At 32.2% G+C, this 17921-nt stretch overlaps 1 protein-coding gene across 1 annotated transcript in view; it reads left to right on the forward strand.

Annotated features, from left to right (window-relative positions):
- Positions 1–17921, forward strand: part of CDK13 (cyclin dependent kinase 13) — a 90668-nt gene that overhangs the window by 64325 nt on the left and 8422 nt on the right. Inside the window, 4 exon segments of the mRNA XM_025041944.1 lie at positions 6951–7052; positions 7150–7227; positions 11963–12079; positions 12833–12964. Coding sequence (XP_024897712.1) covers positions 6951–7052; positions 7150–7227; positions 11963–12079; positions 12833–12964 — 429 coding nt within the window.

The following is a 17921-nucleotide window of genomic DNA, read 5'->3' on the forward strand; positions in this document are numbered from 1 at the left end:
CACCAGAATTTAAGACTCTAAACAGCCTCAGCCATGGTTGGATGCCTCTTTGGCCCAGCCATTTGTTAATGCTTAGTTAGTGTAGTGCCTAGCTCAGAGTTTCAGTAAATATTTTTTGTTTATAAAGAAAGGAACAAACTTAACTAGCATTTGTGCATGGTACTTTATTATATGTAGTTTTCTTTCATAGAATTATTTTAAGGGAAAGCAGCCCTCTGAGATGGGGATGACACTGTAGTGTGCATATCATTCTTTTGCACATTTTAAAGATGAAGAAACTGAAGTTTAGAAAAGTATATTTCCAAGATCACAGAGTAAGTGGCAGAACTAAGTAAGAATTAAATTTGGATCTTTTGACAGGAAGGCTGTTTATTTTCATTGTACTGGAATGCTTCCCTGGTACTCTGGATCTGACCTTGATTACCTAAAAGTATCTTCCAGGTGGAGAGCTCTAGGGGCCTCTAAAGTCTGCTTTGGAGATACCAGTAGGCTCATGGCAGTTTTTTAGAATTCTTTTGTAGCAAATAGTCTACTGAATTTCACTATCTTTGCAATCTTGCTCTTCAAATATTGTATTTTATTTTGCCAAATGACATATGCTCTTTTAGTCTTCAGCAGGTTAGCAAGTGTGATGTTTTCATTTCTGAATTTCCCTTAAAGTTTCTTGAATATCTAAATGAGAAGTCTTATAAATGAGAAATATTTTGATGGCATCAAATATTTAAAATGACCCGAGGTTTCACATGAAAGTTTTATTACTAAAACTTTACATTTTAATGTTTTGTTAGCCACGTTAAAGTAGATGGTTTAAAAAAATAAAAAAATTTTTTTTTTGGTATTACTTCCCAAACAATTCCTGAGAAATAGTTTCTGTTTTCTTTATAAAAACTGTTAATGAGATTTATAGATGAAGCTATTTAGTAGAAATTTACTGTTGAGACTGTTATTCCAGGATCTTCACAAGGTTTAGTTTCTAGTCATCTAAGAATAACAGCTTATTGGTATTCCTGTTTTGTTTTTCTAATTTAATGGCAGAGGGTTTTTTTGTGTGTGTTTTGCTAGGTTATGGAATTTATTGCTTGGAATTTAACTTTATGGGAATAAATTGGGATGGTTTATTTTCTATTTTTAGGTATTCTTTTATAAAGTGTATTAATTTATTTTGTAACACTTAAGAACCTGACTCCATGTTTTTCAGTCCTGTTTTCAATAAGAGTGAATTTGCTTTTTGTGAAAAGACTGGGTGGACATCCTTTAAGAATGTAACTTTTTAAAAAATCCATGAGAGAAAAAATAAAGTGTTGTACATGTGTCACATTGGTTCGTGTTTCTTTTTGTGATCTAAAAGAAACCATTTTTAGAATGTTGACAATGGGTAGTCATTCCTAGTAGGTAGATCAAGTTTGAAATGTTCATTTTTGAGGATTCTGGATTTTCATTATTTGTCGGACTTTGGATGATATATTTTCATATTATAATAGTACTTTAGTTTTGCCAGATTTAACTGTTCTTATTTGAAAACATAGTTTCAGTGCCTTTTACTTTTGTCTTTATATTTGTAAACACAGCATCCTAATCATAATGTGGAATATTTTTTTAATAATACTATAAATAATTATAAATTGGATAATTTGAAACTGGCCTTAGTCTCTGCTAACACCTTGGAATCTGTGTTGATGATTAAAATCCTTTTGTCTGCAAAGGATTTCTGAATGTTTGCCTCTTTTTCATTAAACACTAAAGTAGGAAGTGAGGTGTGGTACCTGTTTTGTAGAACTTTGGAATAAACATCAAACGTTTTTTCTTGACTTTAATAAAACAGTCATTTTCATTGTCTCTTGTCAGTATCAACTTTAAATAGTTTATTAAAATCTGGTTCATTAAAATGATTTTAATTGTTAAAAACATTTAAAACATGATTACAGCATTATAATCTAAAAGTTTTCAGGCTAATTCTGCTCTCTTCCTGGCTTTACTTCTTGCTCTAGAAAATGAGCATTTGCTCAGCCTTCTCAGAGAGCTAATGGTTCAGTGTGGTTGGAGCAAGAACCAAATAGTCATAAAGAATTTTATAGCCCTTGTATGGATATTTTCTAGAAGGCAACAATGTAGTAAAGGTGTAACACATTGACATTTTATACTATCACTTTTACTGCACTCAGAAAATGGATTGACCTTGTAAGTCTGGAAGCAAGGGCAATCAGTTAGAAAACTGTTGCAGTGAACCTAAGTAGCATCGTTATGGCTAGAACTAGAGAATGGGTTTAGATATTAGAAAGATGGAGATGAGTTATATCATAAAATGTAGAATTGTTAGGAATTGATGGTTGAATATGCGTCGTTAGGCTCTACCCCTACTGTAAGATTTCTTCTTAAGCAACTGGTTAAATGATTTATTAGTTAGGATAAGCTAAACTGCTATAACAAAGAGAACCTCAAATTTTCGTGTCTTAAAAAATAAGTTTACATATATTTCTCACTTCTAATTTGGAATGTTTGTTGCTTACCTTGGTGTGTAATTAAGAAGAATATTTAACCATGTCATTAGGTCAAGTGGTGACTCTACTTCATATAGTCGTTCAGGGATCCAGGTTGGAAGATCTGCCATCTTCACATGCCTTCCAAGGCTGTTGCCATCTCTTTCAGCTAGAAGATAGAAGAGAGGGGAGTGTTATTAGCCAGACCTAGAAATGGTGCCTATCACATATGCTCATGTTCTATTGTGATAATTTGGTCATGTGACGACACCTAACTGCAGTGAGGGTGGGAAATGTAGTGTAGATGGGCAGCTACCATAGAAGAAAGGAAGAACATATTTTAGAAGACAGCTAACAGTTTCTGCTATAAACAGTGATGCTGTTTATTGAGCTAGGAAACAGGAAGCAAGTTTTTGCCAAAAGATAATAAATTTCCTTTTAGATGTGTTAAGATACAAGTACTTATAGGACTTCTGAATTTGCATATGTAGTAAGAACGGACCAATAATTGTAAGATGACATCAACTGGAAAAAAATTGCTTTTGTTTTTCTGTAGCAATGTTATGATATAGAAATTTACATGTTATTTTTCTTGGAAAATATCAAAAGGAGGAAAGTGAGAGTGAAAATAGGGGGAAAGGACATGAGAAAAGGATTGTTTATTGTTGTTTAGTTATGGTGTAAGTCAGTTGGTTAAAAATATTAAGTGCTTACTTTATGCCAAAACTGACCTAGGTGTTTAGGATGTTAGAGTTACAGCTGTGAAAGACAGACCAAGTCCCCGGTCTCATTTACATGGTGATGAGAAAAGGTAGACAATTTAAAATATTAAGTGCTGCAAAGCAAATAAAATACTGTAGGGTCACTATAGGCGTGGGTGCGGCTGCTGGCGTAATTTTAACAAAGGCAGTTAGGATAGACCTCTTTGAGGAAGTAAAATTGTGCTAAGACCTGAGTGATGAGAAAGGGATAACTTAATGAGAACTTAGGCAAGGAATATTCTAAGTAGAAGGAACTTAGCACCTCAAAAACTTGGCAACAGACTTGGAAAGTTTAAGGGTCAAAAAGCTGCCCAGTGTAAAAATAGACAGTAAGATATTCGGGGGTATAGTCTTATCAAACTTTACTGAAGTAAAGTTTAAATTTTATTTAGTTGGAATGGGAAATCACTGGACACATTTTAAGCAAGTAGGTGATACGGTCTGATTTTATGCTTTAGAAAAGCTTTAAATAAAAATAAGTGGGGAGAGAAGCTAGAGATGGGTGCAAGGAAACTAGTTAAGTGATATCAAGTGATATCAAGAAAAAGATAATAGTGGCTTGCACTGAAAGAAAATAGTGGCTGAGGTTTCCTTGAAATTGTGGGAAGTGGTTGGATTTAGGATGTTTTGGATGTAGAGTTGACAGAGTTGTTAATAGATTAGATCTGAGACTTGAAGGAAGGAGGAATCAAGAACAATTCCTAAATTTTTGACCTCAGAACTGGATAGGTGTTAAAAATAGGTCCCAGGTTTTTAAAATAGGTTTTATAGGTGTTTTTTGCAGTAGATTCTGAATGAGATGTGGCATTGGTGCTTATGTTGGATGTAGTTAGCTTAAGGTTCTCCATATTTTTCTCAAAAATGAGTTATAGTCTGAAAGAAATAAATACAGACTTTGTGTTGTTGGAAAAATGAAGTATTTTGGAGCTAGTTTAGGTATTATCCTTTTGTATGATTTTTCATTTCTTAGAAGGTATTTGTTAAACAAAGGTAGCAACTCTATAAATTTTAACGGGGATTGTCCAGAACCCACAAATACTTCAAGGGACCTTGCTCTGAGCATCTGCTTTGCATTTTATCTGTCTAGACCAGATAGGAGGCTGAGTCACTTATCAGTTTAGGGACACACCCATGAGACATTGCTTGTTTTTTGGGGGGACTACAGTGCTGCTTTTCAGTCTCTAAGGTAGGGAAAACCATAACCACATCTTACCCCCAATCACCTCAATCTTTTGAATTCCTGGCAGTGTCTAGGGGCAAAGTGTTGGAATCTGTCACTGAGGGTACAAAGTCTTTGATCTCTGCTGTGTTGATATTTCACTGAATGGAAAGAAAAATGTCAGGATGGTACTTTGTTTTATTGAAAGTATTTATCAGTGTGAATATTCACTTCTCAAATGAAAGAATTTCCACAATTTTGAGATTATATTAGTGTTTTAAAATTGAATATTCTGGATCCAGTTTTACAGTTGTGTTTTTTCTCAGTCTTTACCTAGTTCTTATTTTTCTTCTGACAAAAACGAGGCATTTGGAAATATTTGGAAAAGCTGTTAGTATACATTAAGTATTTTTGTATACTTAGAAGTATTTCATTGTTTTGTGTTTAATCATTTTTGAAAATGTACAAAATATTTTCACTTCTGAATTTTAACTGCTAAAGATGACTGTATTCTAAATGTTGCCCAGAATTTGATATATAGTTATAAAAATAATCTTAAGTATTCCTCTTTCAATGGAACTTATTAGCCTTAATTTGTGTAATTTCTTCACATAATTCAACATGCCTTTTAAAAAACATTTAAAAACATTTTTAAATACAAAAAGATTTAAAAATTAACTATTTACAGGCACATTTATATTAATTTAAATATTTTCTTGAGACTCTAGATATGTAATTTGTAAGAAGACCATAGGTTTTATGTTTCATATGCTTTATAGACCCTTGAAATATTTTAGAAAACTAGTCATCATAATTTTCACAAACTTTGTTCTCCCATCCAGCTAGGTAATTCATGCATGTTACCTAAAGTTTTGGGGCCATATACATTAAAGTGTCTGTCCTCTGCCCAGTGTTTTTCTGGGCTTTGTGTGTGGGGATCACAGTAAAGAATGGTGTCTGGGGTCTTTTGACTTTCTGGGATGATAGAAAACATAAAATAGAGTGTTCAATACCGTGGTAAGTATGCTGTAAATTTAAGAATGTGAAAATAAATATATTGTAAATAGAGATTAGGCTTTATGGAAATGGGTCTTTCACTATGCCTTGAAGGAGATATAAGAATTGTATCACAAAAATAGCAAAATTTCAAATTTAAAAAGAGTTAAATTTAAAAGATCTTATGTGAAGATATGTAATGCTGGTAAAGGGACAAAAATCACTAAGAAAAGTAATAATGTCGGATAAATCTAATCTTAATTTGCTATTTAAAATATACATATTATACTATCCCCCTTATTTTCACAATTTATATACCATGGTCAGTTACCCTTTTTTCCCTGGCTTTGGCACACTATTACTGTTCTATCTGTGGTAATGCTGTGATGCCCAGATTGATGGCTTATAGTACAGATGTTTAAATTATTTGGGGAAGCTTGCTGGGTAGTGGCAGAGCAGATAGTCCGCTGAGGTCTTACGCTACCTGGAACTTCAAAACTACAGTTGACAAGAATGAATTGCTTTATAAATTATAAGCTCCTTTTTCCTTTTTCTTCTTTCCTAAACTGGTCCAGAACTAAGCCAACCTCAAATGAGTGGCTTGGAATACAACCTTCCTGGGGAATTTCCTGTGATATGGCCTTTGCATCCTTGTGATTTGGAGGATATCCAGAGAGAGATTTAGAATTTAAAAGCATAAGTGATCATCCTGAAATATATGTTCTAACCATGGATCAGTCGAAGAACCACCTCTAACTTCTTATGACCCTCTTTATTTATGTGACTCAGCTAGAATGTGATCATTCTCTGAGTATTGAAAACACTTTACCAGCGAATTTGTGATGGTCAAACTTATCCCTAATACAACTTACTAGCTAGTCTTTTCTATAGTAAATAAAGAGGTATTAGTATGTATATATCCTCTCTGTTAGAAGGTAAGGAATCATTTGATAGAGTATCTTACCTATTGCTGGTGGTTCATTGCAGCATAGGCCTCAACCACTACAATCTACATTCCTGTACTTTCTGTTCACATACTAAAACGGGGGTGCGAAATCAACAAAAGATTGCCAAAGATATGCCCAGTTGAAAACTTTTGTTAGGTGATTCCAGTTTAAACTATATCTTGCTACACATTAATTTCCAGATTTGGTCAAAATCAACTCTCTTTAAATCAGTTAATTCCTTTAAAAGTTATTATGGAAGAGTAGTACTGAACAGTTGGGTTGGTAAAAAGACCTTTCTTTGACCAGATTACAGTTAAAACCAGCCAACTACTTTTTATTTTTATATATTATAGTACAAGTGTTTAAATTCCCTTACATGCTAAGGGAATTTTTCAGTTAATCATGCTGCTCTCCTGTAGTTTATGATAATATATTAGATGTCTTAGCATGTCTCTATCTAGTAGGCATACAAAAGTGGTTTAGGTTAGTATTGGAGGAGTACTTTGATTAGCCAAAATAATATTTCCTAAGAGAATCTCTCTTATCCTAACAGATATACTAACTCTAAAGAGTTTTTTTGTTTGTTTGTTTTGTTTTGTTCTTTGTTTAGTCGGCCATATACTAACAAGGTCATCACTTTATGGTACCGTCCACCTGAATTGCTGTTGGGAGAAGAACGATATACACCAGCCATTGATGTGTGGAGTTGTGGGTAAGATAGGGTTATTGACTGGTTTAATTTACTTGAAACTTTTGTTAGTGAAGTAAAATCATTTCACTTGATTAATGATGGGTATTTTTTTCATTAGGTGTATTCTTGGTGAACTCTTCACTAAAAAACCAATATTTCAAGCAAATCAGGAACTTGCACAACTGGAATTAATAAGGTAAGCTTATGATTATAATATTTTCTGGGTGAGGATTATTATACTCTATATAGGAAATTTAAAATCTTTCAGACTGTATTTTCAGGAGAACAGTGTGGTTCTCTTGAAGGCTAATCATTGCTGAATGGAGGAGAAACTAGAGTGCAGGCACTTCAATAATTGATCTGGTAAAATTAAGGATTTTAAAGCCTTTAAATCTTTTTTGTGTGTGCGTGTGTGCGTGTGTGTGTGTGTGTGTGTGTGTGTGTGTGTGTGTGAGATCAAAAAGGCTTGAGGCCAAAAAGATAAGACTGGGAAAGAAGAGTGAATATGACAGAGGAGAGAATAAATGGTAGATAATTTTTATTTTAAAGTGTGACAGGATGGAATTGAGATTTAAATGTGGACAGTTTTACCTTAGTATCTAAACTTTTAATCAATTCTCAGTACTATGTAAGAAATAAAATTTCTGGAAAGTTGTAAAGGAGAGAAATTAGCCAATAGTGTCCAGCTTTTCGTTAGAAAATTAACTTGCAAATTCAAGTGAAGTTTATCCCAAGAATACAAGGATGTTTCAGTTTTAGAAAGTCTATTGTTATAATTCATCATTTTAATAGAAGTAAAATATGTTTATCTTCATAGGTGTTTAATAGCCATTTGCTAGAAATATAAACTACTAACTAAGGAAGTGTAGAGGGATATCACACACTAACAGCCTGAATAATATTTAGTGGTGTAATACTAGAAATAAAGATAAGAATGAGACAAAGTTGTCTTCTAGTATCATTATTTAAGAGTATTTTTAGAAGTACTAACCAGTTCCCAAGTAGGATTAGAAAAGAGATCCAATAATAGGTAAGTTAGTGGAAAGATGAAGGCAGTATTGTCATAATTTGTACATAATAATATTGCATATATGCATACATGCAGCATACCAGGGAATCACCCGAAACACCTTAAATAAGGAGTTTGGTAAAATGGCAAGTATTAAAGTGTGTGTGTGTGTACACAAAAAATATAATATTTATTAATACATACTAAAAGCAATTGCTTTTAAAAAATATGAACAAGTAATAACCAATTAGAAATACAGTGGGTGGGAAAGATGCTTTTTAAAAAACGTATATGTATTATATATACCCCAGGAATATTGAAAACTGTCTCACTTAAAATTGTAAAGAAAATTTGAATAATTATTGGAGAGGCCTTAATTGATTTTAAAGATGGTAATTCGTCCTATATCATTATAGTCCTAATGAGAATTTCAAAAGATATTTTTTGAAATGATTGATTTTAATGTTCATTTGGAGGGATAAACATGAAAATAACCAGGAAAATTCTTAAAAAGAAGGAAAGTTTATCATATCATATGTTAAAACAAAATTATAATAACTAAAACTTTTCTGCTGGCACAAGATACATATATAAATCAGTGGAATTATATGAGAAGTCCAGAAATAAAGCAAGTTCATATAACTTAGAATATAATACAGAAGACATTTCAAGTGAGGAGGATTAATTGAACAGTATTTATTAATTACTGGTTGTGTGCCAGTTACTAGGTTCTCAGGATATAATGGAGGGTCAAGATTGTACCCTTAGTGATTAGTAACTGGCACACAACTTTTCTGCTTTCTAGTTGGGGAGACAAACAAACAAATTAATAAAATATATTAAGTGGATAGAAAAATAATAGGTAGTGTTGTAGATAGTCAGAGACTGTCTCATAGAGTATCATTTGAGCAGAAATCTTAAGTGAGGGAAAAGCAAGATAATAAAAATCCTGAGGCATTATTGTACTTGAGTTATTTTATGAGCATGTTAAGTCAATTAGTGACTATATGGGAAAAGAAAGCACAGTCCATCCACTTAAGTGGCATACTGTACAGTTATTAAAAAGGAAATGGTAGAGCTGGAGTACTGACAATAGAAAAACAACAGTTACATGAAAGGAGCAGTTTTCCAGAAGGCTGTGTTGATTTGATCTCATTTAGGTAAATCAAATTGAACACATCAAGAGTCTGGAATTGTTCATCTTCACATGGACTTGTGAAAAGGGTAGGGTGGGGACTGTTTTACTTTCCAGTTTATATATTTCAGAGTGCTTTTGTTTTGTTGGTAAGATATCAAATATTTATTAAACAAAAAGATGCTTCAACTTTGATTCTGTAGCATAATTTAAAAAGAAAAAACATGAATAAAAAGAGGTTTCTGAGAAAGAAACAAGTCTCCCTGATTTGAGGGAGACAGCACAGTATATTCAAAGGGGTGGGCTTTGGTATCTTACAGACCTTGGTCTAATGACTGCTCATCTACTGCCTGCTCTTGTAACTTAGGATAAGTTCCATAATGTTCTGAGTTTGTTTCTTCACGAGCAAAACAAGACTAAGAATATGCTTAGGATTGTAAGAATTAAATAAGTGTAAGTTTCCTAATACATCCTTTTCCCTCTCATCTTATCTGTAATAATGTTGGAATATTTCTTCCATCTAAAGCCTCAGAAATGATGAGGTCTAGAGTTTGTATTGTACAGATATGTGTAAACTGATCAAAGATGGGAATACGAATCAGAATCTGTCTTAAAGAGCTTTATACTACTACACCCGTCAAATTATTTGTATTTTGCCTTGTTCCAGAAAATACCTTAGGCAGATTACAAAAGTTCTCATATTTTCTAAAATGAAGTATCTATACCTTCATAAATTATTAGCATAAATTGTGCTTCTTAATTATTTTGATCTCAGAACACCTTTACATTCTTAAAAATTATGAAAGATCCCTGGAGTTTTTATGTTGGTTGTGTCTTTGATATTTACCACATTAGAAATTAAAACTGAGAAATTAAAAATATTAATTCATTTTAAAATGTTAAAAATAACGTCTTTAATTGTAAAAAGTCACTATGTTGGTGAAGTGAGTCGCATTGTTTTACATTTTTATAAAACTTTTAATGTCTGGCTTAATAAAGTACATCTGGGATCCTCATGTCTGTCATATACTGTTCTTCAATAGTCTTTTCAGATAATTGTGCATATTTAGTTAGGTAGAATATGTGGTCAGTCTGTGGGAAGAGGTCAATTGGGAGATGAGACTAAGAAGGCAGTTTGGTACCAGGTCATAGCAATCCATGCTCCTAAGTTTGGCCTTTCCTAAGAAAGCCACTTTATTTTTGAGAAGGTTGTAAAAATTGGGTTATACAAAAAGATTGAAATGGTAGAAGAGATTGGAAGTGTACAAAGAATAAGACCTTGATACCTTTTAAAAAGCTTGGTCTTGATAAAAATGCTTAACTCCAGTGGTCCCCCTTATATGCAGTTTCAATTTCAGTTACCTTCGGTCAACCGCGGTTCAAAAATATTAAATGGAACATTCCAGAAATAAAACATAAGTTTTAAATTGCATCCTATTCTGAGTATCATGATGAAGGTTCACATTGTCCTACCCCACCCCCCCAGGACATGAATCTTCCCTTTGTCCAGAGTGTCCATATTGTATAAGGGGTGAGTATAGTACAATAACATATTTTGAGAGAGGTAGACCACATTCATATAACTTTTATTACAGAATATTGTTCTAATTATTTTATTTGGTTATTAGTTTTGTTGTTAATCTCTTGTGCCTAATTTATGAATTATATTTTATAATAGTTATATATGTATGTTTGGGGAAAAACAGCATATATAGGGTTCAGTACTATTTGTGGTTGTCAGGCATCTACCAGTGGTCTTGGAACATATATATTGAAACAGAAAACACAATGTGAATGACATATAGCTTAAAAAAGTGAGAAGTTTTTTCAGATAATAAATATGTGTTTCTGAGGTAGGATTCTAAAGCTCAGCTAAAGAATGTCTGGCAACTTTAGTTGTCAAATACTTATACACATTGGTGCATGAATTTATATGTGTGTATAGAATATTAATATACTTTTTATTCGTGATGCATGGACCTTTTTATATTTGAACACCAGCTGATAATTTTACACACAATGTACATTTATCCTTGAGATTTACTATACTCAAGCATATTTGACCAATTTTTTAATCTATATATTACCAACATCAGTTTTTAACAATTTACCAGCTAGAGTTACCTATTTGTTAATAGCATTTCTTCTATAAATTATAACAAGGACTTACTAATTAATACAGAAATAATGAGGGTTTTCAAGATACTAGCAGAGCAAAACAGTTAAAATGTCTATATACCTTGAGAACAGTGGCACGATTTTGAAGAACTTGTATGTTTCAAGAAAGTTACTTTTAGAGTCCTCTTGTTGATAAAATTCAGCAATCTCTGCAATATACTTACCTTCCTGAGTGTAAGATATGTTTCTGCTTTTTTGCAAACTTCATTATATTCTTGAGAAGCGGTAATGACAGGTACCTATAAAACCAGAGAAAGACATATACTAAACTCTAGTTTCTTAATTTATTGACATAAAATTTTTTATTTCCGTTTAAAATATGGGCAGCATATTTTGAGTGTTACCTGTGTTTTAAGATTTGATTTTGAAAATATGAAAGTTCTCTTTCTAGGAATTGGAGTGTTTGGAATGTTATCAGTTTCCACTGAAAATCAGTTCCTCTCTTAAAACAATTAAGTTGGGACGACTAAAATACTTAATGAAACTTCTTATACTTATATCAGAACTTCAACTTTTGTGTATTTAAAAATGAGTTGTTGTTTTGTATGGCAGTTGTTCGTGATTTTTTCTATGTAGTTTATAGTGATGTACTTCTTTTTGTGTGTTTAGCCGTATATGTGGGAGTCCATGTCCTGCAGTGTGGCCTGATGTAATCAAACTACCATATTTCAACACCATGAAACCAAAGAAGCAGTATCGTCGAAAGTTAAGAGAAGAATTTGTTTTGTAAGAAGTGGATACTAAACATCCATATTGCATTAAATGTTTTTTTTTTTAAGTTATTTCTTGTGAATTCTAAATGTCACTCTATCCTCTATTGACCAAAGGTAGACCTATCACAAGTCTTCTATGTCATTTAACTGAGTTTCCCTTTTCTACATGCAAATTTCCATTTCTGCACCATTATGGAATTGGTGGTTTGAGTTTGTGTGTTTGGTTTGATACTTACATGAAAGAACTTTAATACTATTTTAAATTTTAATGAAACAGCTTTAAGTTACTTGAGCTCAGATTTTTATTTCATTGTAGGAAACTATTCTGTTCAATTCTTTATTTATGTTATAACAGTAGATTGCCCACAGAGTAATAAAGTATGCTATTATTTGACAAATTTAAAGTTATTTAGAATAATAATTATAAAATTATGGAAAAATATTTCTTCAAAGGAAAATTGGAATTTACTGGAATAAAGTATTAGAAACATGTTATAAAACATATTTCAAAAACATGCTCCCGGGTGCGCCGGGAGTGCCAGGCCCCAGGCGCACGCTGTGAGTGTGTGGAAGGGGACACCCCGCCTTCAGAGATCCAGTTCTTAATGGGAAACGGCAACATCCATGGTTCAGGGGTGGAAATGGGTGGAGGGGAATTAAAGAAGGGATAAAACAAAAAATATGCTAGTCTTTGAAATAAGCTTCTAAAGAAACATGAAACTTGTGTCAAAGAACATGTATGACTTTTGTAATTTTCTCATGCTAGTATTCCTGCAGCTGCACTAGATTTATTTGATTACATGCTCGCCTTGGATCCTAGTAAGCGCTGCACTGCAGAACAGGCTCTTCAGTGTGAGTTCCTACGGGATGTGGAACCCTCAAAAATGCCTCCACCAGAGTAAGTGACTTTTTATTATTTTGTTATTTAGATCCCATATATAAAGAATCTGGATAGTTTTAATAACATCTCTATATAACAAAAGCTGTTCATGATTAGTTAAGTCAAAAGAAATAGAATAAATAAAAAAACAGTAAACACATAATTTGCACATTTAGAATGTAAAATCTTGCTTAATGTTCAGCTAACCTTAGGACTAGCAAAGGTAGCCTTTCTCTAGCTAATTTTATTAATATATTTTAACTCTTAAGAAAATATTACTATTGTAGCTTATTATTATTCTAATAGTTCTTATACCAATACTACTGCTTATACTTCTAGTTGCTATAGCTAAAATTTTGAGTGCTATGCTAAACATTGTTTACATATTACATTAATTTTTATAGTCCTTTCAGGTGGGTATTACTGTCACCATTTTACAGAGAAGGAAGCAGGCTCAAAGAGGTTAAAAAACTTGCCCAAGAATACAAATCTAGTGAAGGGTGGAGCCAGCTCTCAAATTCACATTAGTCTAGTAAGAAAGAGATGTTCTGAAATATTCCTTGGCAAATTATACAATAGAAATATTTTATTATTGAATAAAAGAATATTAGTATCAAAAGCCTGTATAGAATTAGTTTTTTGTCCATTGAGGGTGGGATGTGTAGGGTTTGGGAGTCAGAATAGCTGAGTTCTTGAAACTTCACTCTCTAGTGGCTTCTATAATTCTGTAGGATTGATTTGGGTAAAGGGGAGGAGGGGACAAAGCAGTCCATTTGGTTCTTGGTAGGACCTAGAAACTTCGTAGGGATTTTTTTAGTAATTTAAAAAATGATGATGAATATTATAAAAGCAAACCTATCCCTATAATAATAAAATGTTTCCTTGTAGTACAATTAGCATATTGTAAATGAGCAAACATGGGGCTTTGGAGTTCAAATCCTGGCTCTTCCACTTATCACTTAGATTGGGCTTACTATAATTCTGTGAAACCATCATATTCAGCTTCATTAAGTTTTTGCTATTGTGAATAGTCTTTGCGGGATGATTTGAAAGGCATAAAGGATCTATCTGATATGTTGAGGGACCTGAATCATTCATGGTTGAATTGTTTCATGGGGTTTTTGTTTGTTTTTGCTTATATATTCTTCACCTATATTCAACGGTTATTAACATTTGGACAGATTTGCTTTATCACTCTATATAAACTTTTTCCTGAACTGTTTGAATATTACATGATGGAAGTGACACTTTATTTATAAATAATTCACATTATGTATAAGACTAGGACTTCTGCATAACTATAGTATCATTATAAAGCATAAGAAATTTAACATTGCAGTATCTAATAGCCCATAATAAAATTTCTCTACAATAATTTCTTTTATAGCCTGTTCTTTTTTGGGGGGTGGTGGTGGTGAAGAATTCATTCAGAGCTTACACATTTCATTTAGTTGTCATGTCTCCAGGTTTTCATGCTTCTTTGGGGAGGGCTTTTATGACATTTTTGAAGAGTCCAAGTTAGCTGCTTTGTAAGAGACTACAGTCTGGTTTTAATTGATTTCTTGTGAATTAGAATCAGAATTAGAGTAACTTTTTTTTTTGGCATGAATACTATCTAGGTACTGATATGTGCTTCCTGTTGTATCATATCAAGAGGAATATGTCATTTTTTTCCTCTGTTAGAATACTAAGTTGATTTTTGGTTTACATGATCCACATGAAAGAATTCTGGTAAAACTGTATCAAAGCACATTTCAAATTGACATCTAAACTTTTTTTAATCAAAAGTTTAAATAGTTGCCAGAGATGTAATTTTCAGTGTTATCATAAGTATTGACACTTAAATGGAGCAGTTCCCTCACTCTTAAAAATATATTCAGTGTAATCAAAATATCTTAGCATTTTATATTTATCAACATCACTTAGAAAAGGTGTGAAGAAACTCTTCAACATTTGGACATTGTTCTTTTTTCACCTTGAACCTGTATTACTTCTGCAGGTTTTTAATGCAATATATATTTTTCCTTGAAAAAATTTTATTTACCCTATTAATACCTCTTTAAAACAATATATGTATATAAATGGAAGTTTGATTTTAAAATATTTTTTCTGACTATAAAGCTTTTTTTCTTCTGATTAAATTGTCAGTTCAGATAGTAGTAGTATATAGTTAAAGATTTAGTAAATTTTGTTGGAAATGCAACCTAATGAAATAAATAAGGCTGAGATATTTTTCTTCCATGTAATTTGCATATCGATTAGTTAATAGTACTTATTGTATAATGAGACATAGTTCTACATTAATTATAATTTTATTTTTATAGATACTCTATAAAGCATTTGAGAGTGATGGAGTTTTGTCATAGTTATAACACTGAGCTTTGAACTCCTTCCATATTACGTCCCAAAAATCACATAGTGATCTGTCATCAAAAATCATTGTAATGACCTTTAAAATAATAAAGGTCATTTTAATGACCTTTAAGACTTTTTTCTTTAATTATTTCGACAGTAGAGAACTGGAAACCACATGACTTGCCAAAGATATCTAGTCATTAATCATTTAATATTTTATATTTGGGGAAAATAATCCAAAGAAGCTTTACTGATACTTATTTAAATGACTTCTTATACTTGTTACTTTTTTTTATTAGCACTTGTTTAATCTAGTATACTTAGAAAAAGATTAGAAACTCAGCATGTAATTTCAGTGCTATTTTGCCAATTTATTAAATTGTTTCTTATTACATTTTTAAGATATATGTTTTTGTTAAAACCTTGAAACTATGGATGTATCCCAATTTATGAAAAATGTCTTTTACATAACCTAATTGGAAACACTGTTCGTATTGTCAAATGCATCACCTAAGTGTACTCAGTTTTTTTATCAGCCCATACGCGACTGCATTTTTTCCATGAAAAAAAATTTTAATATACATTTTGGTGAAAATTATGTAAACCAGCAATAATACATTTTTGGATACATCTTGTTAGATACATCACTAAAACAGGTGGAAATTATAATGCCATTGATCTAATATTTAAATAAAATTATATAAACAACATAACCTCTCATTTTGTAATAGATACTTAAAATTATAAATATGAGATCTAAAGACTATGAAGAAAGACATGGATTCCTTTAGGAAATATGTGTATGTACTAAACTCTTCTGATCAATTTTTTAGGAATAATCAAATGCGTAGGGTATAAAAAAAATAACTCCATTAATAGTATTAGAAGTCCTGTCAAACTTTTCTGATGTAGTTAATGAAAAGAGAAAAAAGTATATATTGTTAAAAAGTGAATTAGACTGGCAATTAGCCTGTAATTTTATTTTTTTCATACTAGCATGTATAAAGCATTAAACAACTTGAGATAAAATACAATCAACTAGAATTAGTATAAATATTTTATGATGTGATTTGATAAAAGTAGTTAAACTACCTTATTAAATGGTGATAAATAGTATCAAGCATGAATATAGTGTCTGCTGTGTGAGAGGCACTATTCAAGTGCTTACATGTTAACATATATTACTTCTGCCCCGTAAGGTAGATTGTATTGTTAATCTCATTTTTAAAGATAAGGAAACTGAGGCACAGAGGTTGTTACTTGCCTAATGATACACAATAACTACTAAGTGTCTGAGCCAGTATTTGAACCTTCAGAAAAATACATAAAACTTTGGTCATCTTAGAAAACATTCCTGGTATATCAGGAATTCCTGAGAATCAGCATCATTAACTTATACTGTTTTAGCTATTTCTTGGGTAATGTTTATTCTTTCTAAAGATGAGTGTTGAGATCATCCATAAGGAATCTCTTACCTTTAAATTATGGGAGGGAACAAAAGTCCTTTTAGTGGATTTCTTTGCTTTACTCCGTGGGACTCTCCTAAAGAGCAATGTATTCCCTGATCAGGATGGAGGAATTGAAATCATTCCATTTACTGTAGTACATCTGAATTCAGAATATCTCAACAGAGACTAAGGCCACACATCTTATCACACAGAGAGAGTGAGCAAGAGCGTGTGCACGCACGCGCGTGAAAGAGACTATGAGGGAGAGGGAAAGGAAAATCTTTGGCGGGATTATGATGCCTTATAGCTTCCCAATATCAATATTTCAAATTATCCCTTTGTTTGTTACTCCAGGAGGTTTTTACACGCTGAGGCATTGCACCATAGTAAGATGGCTGAGAGGTATGCCTTTGTTTTGTTTTTGGACCTCAGGTGCATAGACTTGGTTTAATCATAATCCTTGTGTTGCTCATCATTGGTCCATGCATGGCTCTCTTTTTTTCTTTTAGTTACTTAATTTAATTAGTTATTTTAAATGATGTTGATAAGCAGCCATGAGCCTACCAAATAAAAGCTAGAATCTTGAAAATAACCTACTTTAATCATATCATGCCCTCTCCCCACCCCCACAACCTATCCCTTTGCCTTCCTCCACTTGAGGTAACCGTCATCCCTATTTTCTTTTGTTGCCATCTATATGTACTCATAAAAAGTTGTATTTTAAAATTTTAGTTGGTTTTAATTTTATAAAAGGATGTCATGCTGTTTGTAATCTTTTTTGAATGATTTTTTTAACTTAATATTACATTGCTAAGATTTGACCATATTGTTGCATATGCCTTTATTTTACAACATGAGATAAAGAGTAATTGTGAAAGAGGAGGTATGAAAGAATTTGCTGAATGTGCAGATCATTCTCAAAGATCAACTTTAGGAAAGAGGACATATGGATATGGGAAGAGTTTTTAAAACAATTCCAGGTGTACCCCCTTAGAAAGTCTTCATGTATCCATAGAGGAAAACATACAGATTGAAGATTGCAGATATATATCACCAGGTTGGGGCTGCTTAAAAGAATTTGTTGTTATTCTGGGCAAGTTTATTAACCTTTCCAAGCCTCAATTTTCTCATCTTTAAATAGTTACAATAGTAATTTCCCATTGGATTATTAG

The sequence above is a fragment of the Pteropus alecto genome, unplaced genomic scaffold (assembly GCF_000325575.1).
Source record: "Pteropus alecto unplaced genomic scaffold, ASM32557v1 scaffold109, whole genome shotgun sequence".
Taxonomy (NCBI): domain Eukaryota; kingdom Metazoa; phylum Chordata; class Mammalia; order Chiroptera; family Pteropodidae; genus Pteropus; species Pteropus alecto.